General features: G+C 42.0%; 1 protein-coding gene across 1 annotated transcript in view; it reads left to right on the forward strand.

Moving 5' to 3' along the window:
• Window positions 1-568: 568 nt before the first annotated feature.
• Window positions 569-24,257, forward strand: part of LOC140479859 (cytochrome P450 4B1-like) — a 50,345-nt gene continuing 26,656 nt past the window's right edge. Inside the window, exons 1-4 of the mRNA XM_072574176.1 lie at window positions 569-849; window positions 3,414-3,558; window positions 10,339-10,383; window positions 18,728-18,855. Coding sequence (XP_072430277.1) covers window positions 676-849; window positions 3,414-3,558; window positions 10,339-10,383; window positions 18,728-18,855 — 492 coding nt within the window. The 5' untranslated portion in view covers window positions 569-675. The remainder of the gene's footprint in view (window positions 850-3,413; window positions 3,559-10,338; window positions 10,384-18,727; window positions 18,856-24,257) is intronic.

Below are 24,257 nucleotides of genomic sequence, written 5' to 3' on the forward strand. Positions count from 1 at the left end.
CTAAAGTTTGTGAAACAAGGCAAAAAATCTCTGCCATAGGGAGTTGCCCTTTTAAGTTGAAAGTTACAGAAATTGTTAAGTCTGCGTCAAACGAGTTTGTATCATACATTCAACCTGTCTTATTCTTGACCTGGGTGTGCCAGGAATAATGGCACTTATAACATTTTTAATCAGGGCAACACCTTTAGATAATATTCTGAATGATATCCAATCCTCAAAATCTTGGTACAACCTTCTTTTTACACAATATTTGGATTGTTTGTGAAAATTTACTGTGGGAACTTGCATTGAAATACTTTTTTTTCTAAAAGGTTTCATGGTATTTTTCAATTGTTTTTCCCTAGATCACATTTGCAAGATAACCACAATGTCACAGTGATGTATATGAGGGCTAAGTTCCACACTGGTAACCCTAGTATTAGGTGCAAATTTCACAATATTTGCAGTTACTGTATAAAATCAGTGATAATAAGATACTCAGATTACAGGTAAAATGCTGATTGATTGCGAAAGCATAATAGGATTAAAAAAAACTCGGATGTGCTGTGGATTGGCTATCAAAATTTGCTTTGGAGGTGTGGCTCTTAAAAGGCAGATTCAAGTAACTTTTCCTCACTTGGGACTCCAGACCTGCAAGTGATTTGACAGCAAACACCATTCCCACCATTGCAGAAGATGTTCTCATTTACAATCAACCTAATTCAGCTATTTCAGCTAATAGTCCTTATTTGTTTAGCATATATTTTGATGAAGATACTGAAACTTTTTCGAAAGAGATGGAAGTTGATAGCAGCAATGAAACCTTTTCCTGGACCCCCAGCACACTGGCTATATGGACATGCACATGAGGTATGTATGAAATAAACAAATAATTCAAATGGTGTTGCCTTTATTCTTTAAGAATGCTCTCAACACTAGACAATACTTCCAGCTCTCGTGATTTTGTTATTCATCCATATTTATTACTATTCAAAACACTGCTTAATAATATAATGTGAAAATGAGAGAATATTTCTCTCCTTTCTACCCTAAAGTATCATAGTGACTGCTCAGTTCAGTTAGTAGCACTCTTGCCTCCAAGCAATAGATTTTGAGTTTTAGCCTTAAAACAGTATTTGAGGTTGATGCTCTAGTCCAGTACTGAAGCAGCATTGTATTGCCAGAGAGCTCCTCTGAGAAATGAATCATTTTACTCAATTTTATGAATTCGTACCTTTAGTGGGGATCTTTGATCATTGGAAACACATGTTAGGAAATTGTAGCAAGAACCATCTGGAAAATTTCTTTTCCAGTCCGTTTAGTAAAAGATCTGTGGCACTATTTGAAGTAAACTCATTGAGGCTGAGGGGAGAATGTCATAATTCTCCCCTCAGCCAGTGCTACCAAGAAAGCAGATTAGTTGGTTATTCAATTAATTTCTCTTTATCAGAGACTGCCATTGTTGGAATAATTGTCTAGAACATAGTAGTCATTTCAAGTCAAAAATGAGTCATTGTGTGAAGCAGATACTGTTTTCTTCAAATGATATTGAAGTGCTTTTACAATTTATTAAATTATAGAGTTTTCCTTCTGTTCTGCATTGTTTTATGCTCCTCCTCCATGGAATTGTCTCACCTGGTTCTTGGAAGCAATGGGTGCAAATTTATCACCTGTTGAAAATGTTCTTCCATCTGGAACAGATGAAGATTCTCTTCCGAACGCTCAGTGGGTCTCATTCGGTTGCACAGTCTTCCCAGATGCAGCCTTTTAATTGGTGGCTTCCTCTGGTGTTCGGTCCCCATCAGAGGACTGCAGCAGAAGGCTGGCAGCCCGACCAAGATAGGTAGGCAAAGCCAGGGAACAGGGAGAGCATGGGAATGCCTTTAATGGGTGGGTGCTTAGAGCTATGTGGGCCAAAGCTAGTATTGAACCTCCCCTAACCCCCACTCCAACCGTGTAGCAGAAATGCAGTAACTGGCATATTTAATTAGGCCATAGATGCAGGTTTTTCTGTCCGTTGGATAGGCACTTTCCAGAAATGTGACATCAACCTTTCCTATTTCCCTCGCAATCCAACCTCCAAACCCACCTTGAAAGATCTTGTAGGATTCCACTCATTGTTTCCTGTCCCTGAAATCTCTGCCTCTTTAGTTCCATTTTCTTTTATTAATCATAGGAGGTGGGTATCGCTGGCTGGACCACTATTTATTATCCATTTATTTATTATGAGAAGGTGGTAGCAGTTGCCATTCTTTGGTGTAGTTAAATCCACAATGTCATTAGAGTGAGAGTTCCAAGACTGAAGGTGAAGCGATATATTTCCACTTCAGGATGGTGAGCGATGTGGAGGGAAATTTATAGGTTGTGGTGTTCCCATGTAACTTCTGCCCTTGTCCTCTAGATGGCAGTGGTCATGGGTTTGGAAAGTGCTGTCTAAGGAGTCTTGAATTATTTGAGAATCATAACAATGCATCCTGTAGAGTGACAGGGATTACTGAAAGAACTTCTGAAAGGATTTCACCTATGCTAGAAGTTTCTATAATTTTCAGCGTAACTACAGCAAAGACTAACGGTTTCATTGCCCCATAATTTGCAGATATAATAGTAAAGCACTATATAATACAGTGACTTTCTGAGGAAGGGTAACAGGACCTATAACGTTAACTCTAATTTCTCTTCAACAATGCTGCCAGGCCTACTGACGTTTTCCAACAACTTATGTTTTTGTTTATGATTTACATCTTTCACAGTTCTTTTGGTTTTTACAGGTTGTATTCTCCATGACAATGTCTCTACTAATCAAAGTTCAGTTGCTCATCAACCAATCTCCTCTCATGCAGTATAAATGTAGGTTTTCTCCTCGAATTTGCATTCTTGGAAAAGGCCCTGATTCGTGCAAGACGAAAAACTTCAACAAAATGGGCCTTTTTTCAGCAATCCACAAATAGGACAGCAGCATAGGCACTTCTCTGGCCTAGGTGATCCTGGGCAAAGGAAGATTAAATCATCCCAGATTGGTCCTCGTTATCTAGCAATCCATGCTGGAAAATGTAAGATCTTGACCTGGATCCTGTTTGTTTTACAGTCTAGTAGGGATACTGGGGAAAAATGTTCACTTGGGTAAGATATAAACAAAGCACTGGAATTGTTACAGTTAAGCCCTAGTATGAATCAACATTTTCAGGAGAGGAAGGAAAAAAATCTAACATCAGGACACCAGACCCGCACTATCCTCATTTTGCTTTAAGAATGCTGTTTTGGCTCATTTCCAGTCGTCAAGACAGTATTCTTCTGCTGAATCTTTCTGTTTGAGCCATTTGTTTCCTATTTGGATGGATCCTGAATATGCCAAGATTGCTTTTGGTTCCAGAGAGAAAATCTTCCAAGATTTGTTTCGCTTTTTTTTTGTTTCACCTTGTTGGATTTCATTACAGTTTTCTCAAGATGGGACAGATCTAGATAAGACTGTGGTATGGTCACAGAAATATCCATATGGACACCAAGTGTGGTTTGGTCCATTTACAGCATACTTAGCTGTATACCACCCTGACTATGCTAAGGCATTGCTTGCATCCTCAGGTAGGAAATACAGATTTATTTCAGTATAAATGAGCTGTGCATCTTAATGTGAATTGTTAAAGAGGATTATCACTTTGCCTAGCAGGAAATATGCCACACTTTGCAAGTGAAACAAGGTTATTTTGGTGATTCTATGATGTTTTATCAACAAACCCAACAAATCCTAAAAGTAATTTGCTTCTTGAATGTGTGGAACTTATATAAAGTCTTATTCTGGAAGTTTTTAACACATGCAGTACTTTTTTAGCACTATGTTTTTTTAATGATACTTAAATGTAAAACTGTTATATCAATTTATCCTATTGTTTTAAGTGTTGTAAAAATATATATGTGTATACTGCCAATGTAAAATTCATGAAGCAATGACATTAACAGTTTTGATACCGTTTGCGTGTAACAAAGTTTACAATGAAACGAGGAAAATTATAGACTAGGAGGGAGAGAAAGGTTACAGATTAGACAATAAGAATTGTCTTATATCATGTTCAAAAGAGCAGGAATTGTTAGAATAGTCTCCCAAAGTGTCTAGAACAGCAAAATGTATTTAGCAAAACAAAAATAGATTGATTTTCCTCGAGCAACTTCCAGCATTTTGATGATGTTGCATTATAACAAAGGTAAAGTCATCACAGTCTCACTAGACCATGGGGTTTCTCTATAATTAGAGAGAAATGAATGATGATGGTTTAACTTGAGGATCACCATGTCTCAGGTGTGGGGTAACAATTGAGAAAGAGAGTCCTATATGATAACCTCAGCTGTGGGAATTGAACTCATGCTGTTGGCATTATTCTGTATCACAAACCAGCTATCAGTGTTAACCAACCTGCCTAGCACAAATTAAGGAAAACCAATGAAAGTGGTGTATTTGGATTTTCAGTAAGTTCTTGATAAGGTCCCACACAGAAGGTTAGTAATTAAAATTTGAGCACATAGATAAGTATGGATTGAGAATTAGTTAATAGATAGAAATTAGCGAACAACCTTAAACAGATTATTCTCAGGATAGCAGGCTATTATTATTGGATACTACAAAGGTTAGCGCTAGGGACCAATTGTCTTATTTCCAAATTGGGTGGGAATGTAAGTTAAGAGGCACATACAAGAAATCTAAAGAGAACTTGGACATTAGTGAATGGGCTAGAACATGGCAGATGGAATATGATGAATACATGTGAAAGAACAGATTTGGTAGAAAAAACACAGAATTGCCCAATATTTAAGTTTTAAAAATTGGGAAGCTCAGGGTCCAAAGGCATTTGGTTGTCCATGTTCATTAGCTATTAATAACTAGCATACAGGTCCAGCAAGCAATTATGAAGGCAAATTGTTTGGTGACTTTCATTGCAAGGGGCTTTGAGTACAGGAGTAAAGATGTCCTGTTGCAATTGTGTCGTACCTTGATGAGGCTGTACCTGGAGTATTGTGACCAGTTTAGGTCTCCTTGTGTAAGGAAGAATATACTTGCATAGAGGGGGTGCAATGGAGGATCACCAAACTAATTCCTGGGATGGTATGATTGTTATGTGGAATGAGGAGTGATTAGTAAAAGTAGGTCTGTACTCTCTAACAGGTTCAAAGAGTCAGTGGTGCTCTATCTGAAAGTTACAAGTTTCTTAATGTTTGACAAAGTGGATATAGATAATTGGCCCAGATTTTCCAATGGCCAGACAGTCAATATTTCATTGTGGATGAGAATGGGACCCTATGAAATTGCCTTCATTGTAGATTTTGAAGGAACTGCCTGGAAAATTGAAGGTTCCGCTGGGCAATTCCACAATGCCTGGAATCCTCCAAAACTCCCCATTTAAATTGGAGAATTTGAATTGTTCTTGTGAAATTCATTAAATGCATAATACAATTTCTGAGTAACTGTTAAACTGACCCCATACTTACCTGACACAACCAACTGCACTACTCTAGCTCCTGACATGGCTCCCCCTTTCTCTATTCTGCACCCAACCTCCCTTCATTGCCACAGGATCATTTCTGACCCTTCAACCTTCTTTTTCACTTCCACACCCAACACTCTATTCCCTCACTATTGGACACATTGCCCCCTTGCCCCCACCACAGCCAACTGCTCTTCATCCACCATTGGGCTGGACCCCTATTCCTCTTCCATTGGATGCCGTTCCCCCCGTTCTCTCATTCTGCAACCGAATACCCTCTTCACCTCCCGCTAACTGCTGCTGGACCCAATACTACTCTATGCCAGATCAGATTTCACCCACACACTCTGACCTACTGTAAAAACTGTATTACCTGCTTGTCCACTTGCTGCATTGCATCATAGAATCCTATCGTTTGCCATCCCCTTCCCTTCCGATGTGGCATCCTACCAAACGGCATCATATCCCCTGGCACCTTACCCATTACTTACCTGACACCCTATTCTACCTGACAACTCACCCATCTGGCACCCTATCTGTAGTGATTGTAATGCAGTCAACCAGGTGGATCTCATAGAATATGAGCTCCCTGATTGGGGCTGTTAATCTGGTCCATTCAGGGATCCCAGACAGACAGATATAAATACGAGTGTCAGAGATTCTGTTCACACGAGAAGCTGGCTCTGAGGAATTTGGATCAGTGTTAAGGACTCTGTGTGCGTAAATAGATGGTGTTAGATGATGGGATACCGGCCGCTGTAAAGTTATTTTACTAGCCACCACCCCCCACCCATGTCACCATACCCTCCCAGCTTCCTAACATGACATTTACATTTATCCTAACATCACTTTTACATTAGGCACTTACTGTTTGACAGCAGTTTTCAAAGTGGCTGTCTGGGCCTACAAGTGTCAAAATATGGCAGCTGACTCTGTGAAAAGGGGCTGTGGTTTGCCTTCCCCCCAGTAATGTACAATTAGGGAACATCAGAACAAAATATGGCACTGTATTTCTGAAGGATTCCTGAGACGAATCGCCTCTCAGAAATGTGGAGCTCCATCCATTTATCCTGAGATTGAACATAGAACATAGAACATAGAAAAATACAGCGCAGTACAGGCCCTTTGGCCCTCGATGTTGCGCCGATCCAAGCCCACCTAACCTACACTGGCCCACTATCCTCCATACGCCTATCAAATGCCCATTTAAATGCCCATAAAGAGAGAGAGTCCACCACTGCTACTGGCAGGGCATTCCATGAACTCACGACTCGCTGAGTAAAGAATCTACCCCTAACATCTGTCCTATACCTACCACCCCTTAATTTAAAGCTATGCCCCCTCATAATAGCTGACTCCATACGTGGAAAAAGGTTCTCATGGTCAACCCTATCTAAACCCCTAATCATCTTGTACACCTCTATCAAGTCACCCCTAAACCTTCTTTTCTCCAATGAAAACAGCCCAAGTCCCTGAGCCTTTCCACTTACGATCTTCCTACCATACCAGGCAACATCCTGGTAAACCTCCTCTGCACCCGTTCCAGTGCCTCCACATCCTTCCTATAGTATGGCGACCAAAACTGCACACAATACTCCAGATGCGGCCGCACCAGAGTCTTATACAACTGCAACATGACCTCAGGACTCCGGAACTCAATTCCTCTACCAATAAAAGCCAGTACGCCATATGCCTTCTTCACAGCACTATTTACCTGGGTGGCAACTTTCAGAGATCTGTGTACATGGACACCAAGATCCCTCTGCTCATCCACACTACCAAGTATCCGACCATTAGCCCAGTACCCCATCTTCTTGTTACTCTTACCAAAGTGAATCACTTCACACTTATCTACATTGAACTCCATTTGCCACCTTTCTGTCCAGCTCTGCAGCTTATCTATATCCCGCTGTAACCTGCCACATCCTTCCTCACTGTCAACAACTCCACCGACTTTCATCTCATCCGCAAACCTGCTCACCCAACCTTCTAGCCCCTCCTCCAGGTCATTTATAAAAATGACAAACAGCAATGGTCCCAAAACAGATCCTTGCGGAACACCGCTAGTAACTGCACTCCAAGATGAACCTTAAACATCAACTACTACCTTCTGTCTTCTTCCAGCCAGCCAATTCCTAATCCAAACCTCCAACGCATCCTCAATGCCATACCTCCGTATTTTTTGCAGTAGCCTACCATGGGGAACCTTATCAAACGCCTTACTAAAATGCATATACACCACATCTACTGCTTTACCCTCGTCCACCTCCTTAGTCACCTTCTCAAAGAATTCAATAAGGTTTGTGAGGCACGACCTGCCCTTCACAAAACCATGCTGACTATCCTTGATCACATTATTCCTATCCAGATGTTCATAAATCCTATCCCTTACAATTCTCTGTAAGACTTTGCCCACAACAGAAGTGAGACTCACCGGCCTATAGTTACTAGGGTTATCCCTACTCCCCTTCTTGAACAAGGGAACCACATTTGCTATCCTCCAGTCTTCTGGCACTATTCCTGTAGACAACGAGGACATAAAAATCAAGGCCAATGGCTCTGCAATCTCCTCCCTTGCTTCCCAGAGAATCCTAGGATAAATGCCATCAGGCCCAGGGGACTTATCTACTTTCACCCTTTCCAGAATTTCCAACACCTCTTCCCTACATACCTCAAAGCCATCCATTCTAATTAATTGTGACTCAATATTCACATCAGCAACAATGTCCTGTTCCTGAGTGAATACTAACGAAAAGTATTCATTTAGTGTCATCCCAATCTCTTCAGCCTCCACATGCAACTTCCCACTACTATCCTTGACTGGACCTATTCCTACCCTAGTCAGTCTTTTATTCCTGACATACCTATAGAAAGCCTTTGGGTTTCCCTATTCCTACCAACTAAGGACTTTTCATGTCCCCTCCTTGCTGCTCTTAGCTCTCTCTTCAGATCCTTCCTGGCTACCTTATAACTCTCAATTGCCCCAGTTGAACCTTCACGCCTCATCTTTACATAGGCCATCCTCTTCCCTTTAACAAGAGATTCCAATTCCTTATTAAACCGCGGCTCCCTCACACGACCTTTTCCTCCCTGATAGGTACATACTTATCAAGGACACTCAATAGTTGCTCCTTGAACAAGCTCCACATATCGATTGCGCCCTTCCCTTGAAGCCTATTTTCCCAAGCCATGCATCCTAAGTCATGCCTCACCGCATCATAATTTCCCTGCCCCCAGCTATAACTCTCGCCCTGCAGTGCACACTTATCCCTCTCCATCACTAGAGTAAAAGTCACCGAATTGTGGTCACTGTCCCCAAAGTGCTCACCTACCTCCAATTCTAACACCTGGCCTGGTTCGTTACCCAGAACCAAATCCAGTATGGCCTCACCTCTTGTTGGCCTGTCTACATATTGTGTCAGGAAACCCTCCTGCACACATTGGACAAACACCGACCCATCTAACGAACTTGAGCTATAGCTTTCCCAGTCAATATCTGGGAAGTTAAAGTCCCCCATAACAAGCACCCTGCTACTTTCACTCTTCTCCTGAATCATCCTCGCAATCCTTTCTTCTACGTCTCTAGGACTATTAGGAGGCCTGTAGAAAACTCCTAACAGGGTGACCTCACCTTTCCTATTTCTAACCTCAGCCCAAACTACCTCAGATGGCGAGTCTTCCTCCATCGTCCTTTCCACCGCTGTAATACTATCTTTGACAAGCAATGCCACACCTCCTCCTCTTTTACCCCCACCTCTGACCCTACTAAAACATTTAAACCCTGGAACCTGCAACAATCAATCCTGTCCCTGTTCTACCCATGTCTCTGTAATAACCACAATGTCAAAATCCCAGGTACCAACCCACGCTGCAAGTTCACCTACCTTATTTTGTATACTTCTCGCATTGAAGTATACACACTTCAAGCCACTTTCCTGTTTACAGGCACTATCCTTCAAGATTGATGCCATGTTCCTAACCTCCCTACACTCCAGGTCCTGCACCCTAAAGCTACAGTCTAGGTTCCCATGCCCCTGCAGAGTTAGTTTAAACCCCCCCCAAAGAGCACCAGCAAACCTCCCCTCAAGGATACTGGTGCCCCTCAGGTTCAGGTGTAAACCATCCTGTTTATAGAGGTCCCACCTTCCCCAGAAAGAACCCCAGTTATCCAGATACCCAAATCCCTCCCTCCTGCACCATTTCTGTAGCCACGCATTTAACTGTTCTCTCTCCCTATTCCTCCACTCTCTATCACATGGCACAGGTAACAAACCAGAGACAACAACTCTGTTTGTTCTAACTCTGAGCTTCCAACCTAGCTCCCTGAAAGCCTGCCTAACATCCTCATCCCTCTTCCTACCTATGTCACTTCTTAGAAAACCTGACCCTTGATGTTTTCCCTATTGGTGAGTTTAAAACCAAGCACACAATCTCAGGATAAAGAGCAGACCATTTAAGGCTGAAATTAGTAGGAATTTCTGCATTCAGAAGGTGATGAATCTTTGGAATTCTCTGCCCCAGCAGGCTATAGAAGCTCATTAATTGAACAGGTTCAAGACAGAAATCTTTGGGGATTAATTTGATAAAGGAATTTATAGATGGCACAGAAAAATTGCAATGAGATAGATGACCAGCCACGATCTATGTAAATGCTGCAATATGCTCGACAGGCTAACTGACCTACTCCAAAATTCCCAGATGTTTGGGTTTTAATAAATCAAGAAAGTCATACAACTGAAATTATTTTCAATAGAGAAATTTTGACTGAAAATAGTTCTACTTTTTAAGTTTAAAAGAGGAATGTGGAATGCAGAAATAGACAAGATGGACTGTGATTGCAAAACTATGTGCTATATGTTTTATACGTATGTAAATGTATATTTTACAGAACCAAAAGATGATGTGGCATACCGGTTTATGCTTCCTTGGATCGGTATGTATTGTGAAATCTATTCCTGCATCATTGTATTGGAGCATTTTCTTAAACTTTGGTCAAAGCTATAGTAGCAACATTGAGTGTTTTTCTTTTATGCATTAAATTGTACAGAAAAAACATATTGTGTTTCTGAATAGATAACATCGCTCATATATTTTGAGAAATATTATTCTGGCTTTCCATATTTTTGTGCTTTTATTTGATTTGAGGACCACTTACACCACATTATTTAATTGTCTCATTGTACCACACCCTAATTTTCACTGAGTAGAAATCAAGTCGACAACAGCTGAGGAACGTGCCAAGTGTATAGGAGTTGGGAGGTCATGTTGCAGCTGTATAGGACTTTGGTCAGGCCACCTTTGGAGTATTGCATGCAAATTTCTGGTCTCCCCACTATAGGAAGGATCTTGTGAAACTTGAAAGGGTTCAGAAAAGATTTACAAGGATGCAGCCAGGGTTGAAGGGTTTGAGCTATAGGGAGAGGCTGAATAGACTGGGGTTATTTTCCCTGGTGTGTCCGAGGCTGACGAGTGACTTTGTAGAAGTTTATAAAATCATGAAGAGCTTGGATAAGGTAAATAGACAAGGTCTTTTCCCTGTGATGGAGTCGTCAAAAACTAGAGGGCATAGGTTTAAGGTGAGAGACTAAAGATCCAAAAGGGAGCCAAGGGGCAACCTTTTTACACAAAGAGTGGTGTATTTATGGAATGAGCTGCCAGAGGAAGTGGTGGAGGCTGGTAAAATTACATCTAAAATGCATCTGGATGGGTATATGGATAGGAAGGATTTAGAGGGATATGGTCCAAATGCTGTCAAATGGGACTAGATTAGGTTGGGATATCTGGTCGGCATGGATGAGTTGGACTGAAGGGTCTGTTTCCATGCTGTATGTCTCTATGGCTCTATGACCTTTGATCTCAGCAGTATGAGACCTGGGAGATTTTTGCACTTGAACTTTAGTTGTCTGACTTGGTCTGTTGTCTGCCCAAATCCTGCAGGGAGTAGCAGCAGCAATGTGCAAAAGCAGAATATCATTTAGCAGGAGATCACTACTGAAACTGAAGGAAGGTTCTTAGTTCCCAAGTAAATAGGTCTCACAATTAAGAAAGGGGAAGCCTAGTTCAGGGGATGCTTAAACTTTCCTTGTGAAAAAGAGCACGTGTGCTCTCCATGACCCCACAACCAAAGTTAAAAGTTGATGTTTAAAAGAACAGTCTCTTCTGGCTGTTCTCACTAGCTTCAGCTGAAGGGTAACTTTGACTACTTCCCCTCTTAAGGCCATGTTTAAGCTGCCAGTCAAGCCTCAGTCTGCATATTTATTAAAGACGAACAGGTTTTAAGCAGTTGTTGTTGCTCTGTGCTCAGAAGAATACATTAAAATAGGAGATACATATAATAGAGCAGGTGACTACTCAGTATATTTCTTAATTGGTTTTAATTGCCTGCTAGTATAGTCTTCATTGCATATGTAGGATTAATCTCCACTATATACTATAGCGCTGTTATTAATACTACGTAGTACATTTTTTTGGCTCTGAGTTATAAATTGACCACTAAGTCTTTTTCACTTATCAGACACTGAAACATATCCCATTACAACCATTTTCACCTGTATCCAGGCAAGTGTAAAGATTCTTGATGCAATGCAAGTTATGTTGCTTACCTAGTGTCAAGGTTAAGCAAATCTCTTCTGGTCTGGATAGGAACTTAGAGTGAGAATGAATTGTTGTGGTCCACATGGATTCTCCCAAAAATGTAGTTCTGCTGAGGGATTAAAAACAGCTCCTGACTAAACTAGAAAGCAGAACCACAAAGATAATAGCCTAAGGATTGCTATCCGAGCCACATGCAAATTGGCTTAAGGTAAATAAGATTAGATTACTTACAGTATGATAGGCCCTTCAGCCCAACAAATCCACACTGACCCATTCCCCTAACACTATGGGTGATTTAACTTAGCCAATTCACCTAACCTGCACATTTTTGGACTATGGGAGGAAACCCACACAGAGACAGGGAGAATGTGCAAACTCCACACAAAGAGTCACCTGAGGCAGGAATTGAACCTAGGTCTCTGGTGTTGTGAGGCAGCAGTGCTAACCACTGTGCCACCGTGCCGATGCTGATGAGAGAGGTACATGTGTGACTCAAAGACTGGTGCAGGAGAGACAGATTCTAATTTCTCGGTCACTGGCACCAATACTGGGGGAGAAAAGAAAGCTGTTCTGTTGGCACAGACTTCATTTACATCTTGCTGAGATCAGCATCCACGCAAATCAAATAACAACTGTTGTAGATATGGCTTTTCTCCAGCATCTGCAGTCCTCACTTTTGCCTTTAAACTAGTTAGTTTACAGGGGAGAGTTCAATTGAAGGGACTTTTAAAAAAAGAAAGGAGAGAGCAGAGGTGCAGGGGAAGGAAGAGGTGAGTGATAAGCAGATATGAAGGAGTAGAAAATATACACAGAAGAGTGCAGCAGAAATTAAAGCCAGAGTAACGAATAATTGTAAAAATTCAAGAACTAAGGTTCTTTATATGAAGGCACATAGCATTTGTAACAAGATAGATGAACAACACAAACAGAAATAAATGAATATGACTTGATAGCTATAACAGAGTTGCAGAGTAACTAAAACTAGGAACTCCACATTCAAGGATAACCACATTCTGGAAAAATAGGCAAAAAGGAAAAGGAGGTGGGGTAGCTTTATTAATAAAGGAAGGTGTTAGTACAGGGGTCATGCATTTCAATAGAAAGAATCAAAAGGCAGACTTATTTAAATGGAGAGAAATCCAAAACAGTGAAGGCAGAGGGGTCTGGGTATCCTTGTGCATGAAATACAAAGGTTAGCATGCAGGTGCAGCAAGTCATTAAACTGTCAAATGGAATTTTTGCCTTTCACTAGAGGGTTGGAGTTTAAAAATTGGAAAGTCCTGTAACAACTGTATAGGGTATTGGTGAGGTCACACCCAGAATACTGTGCACTGTTTGGTCCCCATATTTAAGAGGATATTCTGGCATTGGAGAAAGTTCAGCAGAGATTAGCTGGGCTTATTTCTGGAATGAAAGGGTTGACTTATCAAGAGCAACTGAACAGGTTGGGCCTTTATTCTCTAGAATTTAGGTAAGTGAGGAGTGATCCTCTTGAAAAATACAACATCCTGAGAGGGTTATATAGGGTAACTGTTGAGAAGATGTTTCCACTAGTGGGGGAATCTCAAACCAGGGGACATAGATACAAAGCAAAAGGACACCCGTTTACAACTGAGAGGCAGCACGGTGACTCAGTGCTTAGCACTGCTGCCTCACAGCACCAGGGACCCGGGTTCAATTCCAGCCTTGGGCAACTATCTGTGTGGAGTTTGCGCATTCTCCCCATGTCTGCGTGGGTGTCCTCCGGGTACTCTGGTTTCTTCCCACAATCCAAAGATGTGCACATCAGGTGAATTGGTTGTGCTAAAATTGTCCGTAGTGTTAGGTGCATTAGGCAGTGGTAGATATAGGGTCAGGGTGGGTTACTCTTCGGAGGGTCAGTGTGGACTTGTTGGGCCGAAGGGCCTATTTTCATACTGTAGGGAATCTAATGTGAATTAATTTCTTCCCCTTGCAGATAATGAATGTCTAGAATTTTATATCCAGAGATTTTGATCACTAATGGTATTTAAAGAGGAAATAGATGGATTTTTGAAAAATTGAGGAGTTAGAACATAGAACATAGAACATTACAGTGCAGTACAGGCCTTTCGGCCCTCGATGTTGCGCCAACCTGTCATACTAATCTGAAGCCTATCTAACCTACGCTATTCCATGTACGTCCATATGCTTGTCCAATGACGACTTAAATGAACTTAAAATTGGCAAATCTACTACCATTGCAGGCAAAGCATTCCACACACTTACTACTCTGAGTAAAGAAACTACCTCTGACATCTGTCCTATATCTATCACCCCTCAATTTAAAGCTATGCCCCCTCGTGCTCGCCGTCACAAAACTTGGAAAAAGGCTCTCCCTGTCCACCCTATCTAACCCTCTGATTATCTTATATGTCTCTATTAAGTCACCTCTCAACCTTCTTCTCTCCAACTAAAACAGCCTCACGTCCCTCAGCCTTTCCTCATAAGACCTTCCCTCCATACCAGGCAACATCCTAGTAAATCTCCTCTGCACCCTTTCCAAAGCTTCCACATTCTTCTTATAATGCGGTGACCAGAACTATACACAATACTCCAAGTGCAGCTGCACTAGAGTTTTGTACAGCTGTAGCATAACCTCGTGGTTCCGGAACTTGATCCCTCTATTAATAAAAGCTAAAACACTGTATGCCTGAGTGGAAACCCTGTCAACCTGGGTGGCAACTTTCAAGGATCTGTCTACCTGGACACCGAGGTCTCTCTGCTCATCTACACTACCAAGAATCTTACCATTAGCCCAGTACTTTGCATTCCAGTTACTCCGACCAAAGTGAATCACCTCACACTTGTCCGCATTAAACTCCATTTGCCACCTCTGAGCCTAGCTCTGCAGCTTACCTATGTCTCTCTGTAACCTCAACATCCTTCGTCACTATCCACAACTCCACTGACCTTAGCGTCATCTGCAAATTTACTAACCCACCCTTCTACGCCCTGATCCAGGTCGTTTGTAAAAATGACAAACAGCAGAGGACCCAACACCGGTGCTTGCAGTACACCACTGGAAACTGGACTCTAGGATGAACATTTCCCATCAACCACCACCCTCTGTCTTCTTTCAGCAAGCCAATAACTGATCCAAACTGCTATATCTCCCACAATCCCATTCCTCCGCATTTTGTACAATAGCCTACTGTGGGGAACCTTATCGAATGCCTTGGTGAAATTCATATACACCACATCAACCAGTTTACTCTCATCTACCTGTTTGGTCACCTTCTCAAAGAACTCAGTAAGGTTTGTGAGGCACGATCTACCCTTCACAATACTGTGCTGACTATCTCTAATCAAATTATTCTTTTCTAGATGATCATAAATCTTATGTCTTATAACCTTTTCCAACACTTTACCAACAACTGAAGTAAGGCTCACTGGTCTATAATTACTGGTTGTCTCTTCTCCCCTTCTTGAACAGGGGAACCACATTTGCTATCCTCCAGTCTTCTGGCACTATTCCTGTAGACAATGGTGATTTAAAGATCAATGCCAAAGGCTCGGCAATCTCCTCCCTGGCTTCCCAGACGATCCTAGGATAAATCCCGTCTGGCCCAGGGGACTTATCTATTTTCACACTCTGCAGGATTTCTAATACCTCCTCCTTGTGAACTACAATCCCACCTAGTCTAGTAGCCTGTATCTCAGTATTCTCCTCAACAACATTGTCGTTTTCTAGAGTGAATACTATCGAAAAATATTCATTTAGTGCTTTCCCTATCTCCTCTGACTCCACACACAACTTCCCACTACTATCCTTGATTGGCCCTAATCTTACTCTCGTCATTCTTTTATTCCTTAGATACCTAAAGAAAGCCTTAGGGTTTACCCCGATCCTATCCGCCAACAACTTCTCATGTCTCCTCCTGGCTCTTCTGAGCTCTCTCTTTAGATCTTTCCTGGCTACCTTGTACCCCTCAAGCGCCCTAACTGAGCCTTCACATCTCATCCTAACATAAGCCTTCTTCTTCCTCTTGACCAGAGATTCCTCTTCCTTCGTAAACCATGGCTCCTGCGCTCTACAGCTTCCTCCCTGCCTGACAGGTACATACTTATCTAAGACACTCAGGAGCTTTTCCTTGAATAAGCTCCACATTTCTAATGTGCCCATCCCCTGCAGTTTCCTTCTCCATCCTATGCTTCCTAAATCTTGCCTAATTGCATCGTAATTACCTTTCCCCCAGCTGTAACTCTTGCCCAGTGGTATACACCTATCCCTTTCTATCACTAAAGTAAACATAACAGAATTGAGATCGCTATCACCAAAGTGCTCACCTACTTCCAAGTCTAACACCTGGCCGGGCTCATTACCCAGTACCAAATCTAATGTGGCTTCACCCCTTTTTGGCTTGTCTACATACTGTGTCAGGAAGCCCTCCTGCACACACTGGACAAAAACTGACCCATCTATAGTACTCGTACTATAGTGTTCCCAGTTAATATTTGGAAAGTTGAAGTCCCCCTGACAACTACTCTGTCTCTCTCACCCCTATCGAGAATCAGCTTTGCTATCCTTTCCTCTATATCTCTGGAACTTTTCGGAGACCTATAGAAAACTCCCAACAGGGTGACCTCTCCTTTCCTGTTTCTAACCTCAGCCCATATTACCTCAGTTGACGAGTCCCCAAACATCCTTTCTGCAACTGTAATACTGTCCTTGACCAACAGTGCCACACCTCCCCCTCTTTTACCATTTTCTCTGTTCTTACTGAAACATCTAAATCCTGGAACCTGCAACAACCATTCCTGTCCCTGCTCTATCTATGTCTCCAAAATAGCCACAGCATCGAAGTCCCAGGTAGCAACCCATGCTGCACGTTTACCCACCTTATTCTGGATGCTCCTGGCGTTGAAGTAGACACACTTCAAACCAACTTCTTGCTTGCCGGTGCCATCTTGCGTCCCTGAAACTTGATTTCAAACCTTCCTACTCTCAACCTTTTCTTTACTCAAACTGGTTCCCATCGCCCTGCTGGATTAGTTTAAACCCACCCCAATAGCCTTAGTGAATTTCTGCCCCAGGATATTGGTACCCCTCTGGTTCAGATGAAGACCATCCTGCTTGTAGAGGTTCCACCTACCCCAGAAAGAGCCCCAATTATCTAAGAATCCAAAACCCTCCCTTCTGCACCATCCCTGTAGCCACGTGTTCAACTCCTCTCTCTCCCTCTTCCTCGCTTCACTAGCACGTGGCACGGGCAACAAACCAGAGACAACAACTCTGTTCGTCCTAGCTCTAAGCTTCCATCCTAGCTCCCTAAATTTCTGCCTTAAATCCACATCTCTCTTCCTATCTATGTCATTGCTGCCTATGTGGACCACGGCTTGGGGCTGCTCCCCCTTCCCCTTAAGGATCCCAAAACAACGATCAGAGACATCATGAACCCTGGCACCTGGGAGGCAACACACCAACCATGAGTCTCTCTCGTCCCCACAGAACCTCCTGTCTGTCCCCCTAACTGTGGAGTCCCCAATGACTACTGCTCTGCTCCTCTTCCCCCTTCCCAGCAGCAGGGACAGACTCTGTGCTAGAGCCCTGTTCCTCACTGCTTTCCCCAGTAAGTCATCCCCCGCAACAGTATCCAAAGCGGTATACTTATTATTGAGGGAATGGCCACAGGGGATCCCTGCACTGCCTGCTGGTTCCCTTTCCGTCCCCTGACTGTAACCCATCTGCCTTTTTCTTGTACCTGAGGAGTGACTACCTCCCTGTAACTCCTCTTAATAACCCCCTCTGTCTCCCGAATGATCCCAAGTTCACCCAGCTCTAGCTCCAATTCCCTAACGTGGTTTTCGAGGAGCTGGAGTTGGGTGTACTTCCCACAGATGTAGTCAGCAGGGACACTAGTGGTGACCCATACCTCCCACATTCTGCAGGAGGAACATTCAACTGCCCTCACCTCCATTCCCACTATTCTAAATTCCCAAAGAGACTGTTAAAAAATAAGGAATAAAAAATAAACATGTTACCTTACCAATCTGGCACACAGAACCTTTTTTTTGGTTAGAGGAGCATGGGTGGGAGACACTACCCGAGTAGTGTTTTGGGTAACACAACCACACAGATATATGACTTCCCCAGAAGTCCTTTGCTCCTCCCTCGCACCTCTCAGCCAATGGCAGAGCTGGGTATGATGAGCCTGCATGAAGGAGAAGTCGAGGCCTGGGACACATCAACTATGACCTTCTTAAATAGCAGGGCAGGCTTGAGGAGCTGAATGACCTACTGTTGCTCCTATTTCTTATTTTCTTATGTTTGAATAACAGGCCATCACAGACATGCGTCATTGTCCAAGTACAACACTCACGCAGGTCTGCTATCTCAAGTGAACTGGATAGCAATCAGGAATAGTAATCCTGATTTTAATTCTACCTACCTCAAGGATTTGGACCCATTAAATAATCTACTGCTGTGCTAGTTGAGTTCAGATAAATTCAACAATCAAATCAGGATCTTCCTAATTTCTATAGCTTATTTCCCTGTTTTGCAAAGCACTCACCAAATAAGTATTCAAATGATTTTATGATTGCTTTTTTTTCTGTATTAGCCGTTCACTTATTTATGAAATGAGAGCAGAAGTGTCACTATCCCAGTGGCATTGCAGCAATGCCTATGTTTTCTGTATTTAGTCATGTTCTATGAATTTCAGGTGATGGTTTACTGATAAACAGTGGCCAGAAGTGGTATCGTCATCGGCGACTCTTGACACCTGGATTCCATTATGATATATTGAAGTCGTACGTGCAAGAGATTGCAGAGTCCACCAAGATCATGCTGGTATGTTTTTTAAAATGAGGTTTCAGATGATAACACTAAGACTATGATATTCTGACAAGAGTGTTCTAGACAGCCATGATTATTGCAGTCAGCCAGCGTGCCAACATCTCACTCGTGGGCCTTACGTTTAAAACCAGCTGAGACAGATGAATGAAAGTCTTCACTTTTTACTTGTTTGTAAAGTTCTAAAGTGAAATGAGTTTGGACCATTTCTTGATAGATTGACATCTCAGCATAAAAATGGGTCAGGAGGTGAATTTCTTTGTGGTTTTCTCATTCCTTTTTCCTTAGTTTGGCGGAAGTCCAATTTATGTGATGAAGTTACAGTCACATAGAGAAATCTTGATTGCACTTATGATTTGAAACTAAGGGCCAAATCTTTTTCCATGATGGGGACATGCAGTTAGGAAGCTTCTCCACTCCAAACCAACTCAGAAGAAAGTGTCCTAGATGTTTAGATTTTCATTCTATGGTAGGTGGGGGTTGTGGGATGTAGATCGTAACAGGAGTTTGGTCCTCCAACCAAGAAACAGGATGGGGGTGGCCACAGGAGCTGCCAATTGAAGAGAGGGACTATTTAGAAGGCCTTCCTTGGTGCTCGAGAACTTCATCCTAACTGTTTTAAAGGAAGCCAAAATAATCCCTCTCACGTTTTTCTCTCTCTCTCTCACACGCATGAGCACACACACGTCCATAAACCTTCCATGTCACATATGCCTCTCTACTGACCTCATATCGCCCTTCATAGACTACACACCAAATCAATGCTAACTCCTGACCCTCACTCATCCTCAACTTAAGTGCATTTCATTCCAGTCTATGCCTACAATCCTTCACCACACGCTCTATGCCAACTCAGTCTGTATCCACTGCAGCAAGCATATAGAGATGAAACAAAATAAATTACAGATGCTGTTGATGACCAGTATTTTTTAAATTCTTGTTCATAAGGACCTCATTCAATACACTTAAAGTCTTTCAAGTTCTTAATCTCTCATAAAAATGCAACCATTTCTTTTAAGTACCTAATCCCTCATGAAAACAAAATTTGTATTATTATTCCTGCATCAAACACTTGGAGCTGTCAAACAACAAATTTTGACTTTTCTCCCCCCTGACCCCATGGTAGTGGTGGTGCTGAGTTGTGGAATTGGATATACAACACGAGGATCATAGGGCTGCTCTCTCATTGGAGAACGAGAGAGAGAGAGAAAACTGGTGGTTACTTAACCTGAGGGTCACCATGCCTCAGGTGGGGGGGGGGGGGGGAGATTGAGTACGAGAATCCTTTGTGGTAACCTCAGCCGATGTGGGCATTTAACCAGTGCTGTTGGCATCACCCTGCATCACAACCCAGTAATCCAGCCAACTGAACACCACAGTGAACACAAATTCTATCAATGGTAGCCCTCAGCCTTATGCAAATTGGAAACAGTGAGCTTTTTGAACTCACTTTTTTCTTGCAAACACTTAAAGAATTTGAAGATATAAATGCCTCGACAGTTCCACTGAGTTTAAGCCACTTTAAAGCACATTCATGTCTACTTTTGAACAATCCCAAAGGGCATCTGATCTCTCACAAGACTTACAAACCCCTCCCAAAGAACATCCTTTTTCAATGTGACATTTAGCCTCTTCTGAAGCTTACCTAATGTCATGTTTCTGATATCTTACTGATGGAGTTTAGCCTGTTTGAAGACTGCTGTGCTTTTACATTAACAGGTGCCTCTGAACCATGCATATACAAGCTTTAACCCACTCCTAGTGCTCCCCTGTCCAAAATGATTGGTCCTAGATTTGGAGGTGGAATTTATGGAATCTTTTCCAGTTAAATTTTCCTCTTAGTTTTCCAATGCCAGTTCAGGACTTTGGAGTAGTATGAATGGCACATTGAGCAGAGGTCATACTGTAATTTCTTTCACTGTTTAACTATTAAAGTGTGCATTTATTATTTTACAGTTACAGGCATTCTACTTGTTAAAAATAGTTTGCTTGGTACAGACGTCAGGGGACCTGTTTAATAGTAAGGTTGTGTGCACCATGTAAGAACATGTGACCAAAAGCTGACATTAGTAATTTATTCACGCCTTTGTGGGCAGCTTTTCATGCAGCTTTATTTGCTGCCCCAATGATTGTGTACTCCATCCAGGTTGATATCTTGTTCAGGTGAAATGTATGACTTAATTCACATCAAGTTGTCTTAGTGATTTATTTCTAATCGATTTCTGTGTTTAGATTTAATTGAATTCATTAGGCAAAATCTACACTCACAGTCAGCACTTGATGCCTGAAATGCTTCACAAATGTCCAGGAGAAATTGTTTGCCTTGTCCACCAAATCACTGAACATCTGAATGGAACCAATCTTGACATTTTCCACAACCATGTAATCAGAGCATAGTTCTTTCACCATAGTTGGTTATAAGAGTGGAGTATTTTGATATCAGTTGCTCAATACTGGTCCTTTCCAAATTCATAACTGATTGTTGTGGTGATTGCAGCCTAACCAAATGCATGCCACTCCAATATTTCCACTTCGGGAAATCTGCTTTCCAGGCAGTCTCAAAGAAGTTGAACAAATTGAAGGATAGCAGCAGTGCATCACTGTCGAGAAAAGACAATCTTCTTAAACTTCATCATTCCAATAAAAGTGTTCACCTGAAACTGAGACTTCAGTTTATTAACCTTGGTTTTTGCAAAGTGCACAGCTACAATTGTTGCCAAACAGTTTCTCTGCAAGAATTTGCACAGTGATGCCAGTTGAACTCAAACACCATACGAGTTGTTAAGGTGACATGGTGTTGTGGCTTTGTGAGCATTTTCAGATAATGTTTATTGGATTACTGCGCCTACCTTTCCCACAGCTTTAGCCCCCTTCCTCCTCCTCAGACCTGATAAAAGGTCCCGACATGAAACGTTGACTCCCCTCCTCCACTGATGCTGCTTGACCTGCTGTGCTTTTCCCAACTCCATTCTGACTTTCCAGCATCTGCAATCCTCACTGTCTCCAAGTCACTGCACTTACTCCCTTGTCCTGGACAATACTTGGTCAAGACATTGGAGATTCACATTGACAGCCACCTCACTTCAATCAGAGAACGAAATGCCACTGGATTACACTGTGATACTGGCAAATTCTTTGCATTGTCCCTTCTTCACAGTTGACCATGAAACATTGAAATGCTTCTCAGAACAATGTATACAATATCTTGCGTAACTGAGACCTTTTTTCAAGTATCATCTATTCCCAGATCTTCAGTGAGCAATGCAATGCTGCTCAGACAAATGTTTGATTTCAAGTTGCAACACTGTTGCTGCTGTTCCACAGTTCTTTAAAGTATAACCCACACTTGTTTGATTTAAACATCACCTACTGAAAATCAACGTTACTGGGCAATAAAATTGCTTTATTACTGTCACAATGGAAACTCTGTCACAAGCAGTCACTTTCAAAAGTCCTGAAAAGACAATGAGTCCTATAAACAAGTGCAAATTCTGGTTGAAATTTGACATAAAAATTAACATTACTTGTGCTGAAATGTCTCTACTTGCATCAATGTATGACAATATGATTCATGCAATTCAATCAAAATCTGTTACTGAATGATTATTGCATTAGCTTAATTCAAAGATATAATTCTTGCCACTTTCAATAATTTATGTTAATTTGCAACATGGACATGAATCCCTTGCATAGAAAATGCGACACATTTACCTTTATTGTAAATACAGCATCGATGAGAACTTCCAACATCAGGATTGGGTTTTTTGTGCTCTGTACAGTTCTCCCTCATCTTATGATTTTTTGATGTTTTGGTGAGCATTTAAAAATGACACCTTTTAAGTTTATAAACTAATAATGGCACCAATGTGCAATTTCTGTGCAAATGCTGCTGGAGGTAATCTGATTTCCAAGCATTCACACTTTCCTGGTGCCAAACTTGGTGCTATCTCTTGGTTTGGAACAAATGGTGCATAGGACAACACGTTAGTTTCACAATAAGTGAAGATTTCATTGATTCACACCTCTTTCTGTGTTGAAGATAGCATTTTGGTGTTCAAGACCTTGAAATGTACACAAGATTACTCTAAGCAGCTTGAAGACCCATTTGCTTCCCCACAAAATATTTTAACCTCATCTTAAAAGAAAATGCAACTTGTTACTTCTGGTACATGTGACATCCTTCCGGACTGGCTGTCTGCTTCCCAGAACTCACTGTCTGATCCTCCTGACTGTAAACTCCCTGGAGCTGGACTCCACATTTGACTAGAGCTGATGCCACCTGGCCTCCCTTCCCCTTCCTTGAGCCAACCTCCTGATTCTCCAATATTCCTGGAGTTCCGAGGCTGTGGACACAAATGCCTGGCCAAGTACCGACTGGTTTAGAAAGCTTGGGCTCTGTGGCTATGGGATGCATGGATGATCATGGACTGTGTGTGGGGTTTACCCCACAGGTAGCTGCACAAGTGCCGGGGAATGTAATTTCTGCCTTTGCCAAATGTGGACCTAAATTCTCAATTAGATGAAAATGAGCTGTAGAATTGAGAAACACTGCTGTCAATTGCTGCAAAATCTTCAGAATTAAGTCTTCAGCTCCAGGTTGATGTGACTTTATTTCAAGTGACTATTCCTCAACTGTGCCACATAGCTCTATAGCCATAGTGAGCTTCTTCCTCCAGGAAGCTGACACTGTTCATTGACATGTCACTCCTTTTTTTTTTACCATGCTGAGCTAGAAATAGGAATGGAATAAGTGGTTAATTTTGACTGCCATAAGCTTGATGGGCTGAAGGACCTTACACCTCTATGTTCTATGAATCAATCAGTACCACTTCCTTGCCAGCACTAATTTTAGTCCCACCTTCCCCTTCATTTTGACTCAAGTTTGGAGGTGTTGCTTGGGACTGAATAAGCAAGTTATACAAGGAGCTATCGGAGAAAGTTGAGGCACAATGTAGTTCCATTGAACCGTGGTGGGCTTAAATATTTGCTCATCCTTATTATTCTCTCGACAATCATCATCAGCATAGTCTATGAAGATGTTTTTACTTCTCTTCATCATCATCATCTTCCTTTTCACAATCATCAGGCTTTCCTTCATGATGTTTGAGTCCCTTTCCTGTGATGGATCCACCAAAAAAACAGTCTGCTAAGAATGAGACAGCTAAGCCCTATTGTGATTGATGTGGAGGTGCCAGTGGACTGGGGTGGACATAGTCACAACTCACAAGACACTAGGTTATAGTCCAACCAGTTTATTTGAAACCACAAGCTTCCAGAACTCCTACTCCTTCCTCAGGCAGCTAATGTTGTGATTGAGACAGATAAGGCTTTTGAACCGTGTTATTGTAGAGAAGTGCACCCACCAAACTTGGTGCTATTTCCTTGTCAATCAACATTAG

The sequence above is a fragment of the Chiloscyllium punctatum genome, chromosome 7 (genome assembly GCF_047496795.1).
Source record: "Chiloscyllium punctatum isolate Juve2018m chromosome 7, sChiPun1.3, whole genome shotgun sequence".
Classification (NCBI taxonomy): Eukaryota; Metazoa; Chordata; class Chondrichthyes; order Orectolobiformes; family Hemiscylliidae; genus Chiloscyllium; species Chiloscyllium punctatum.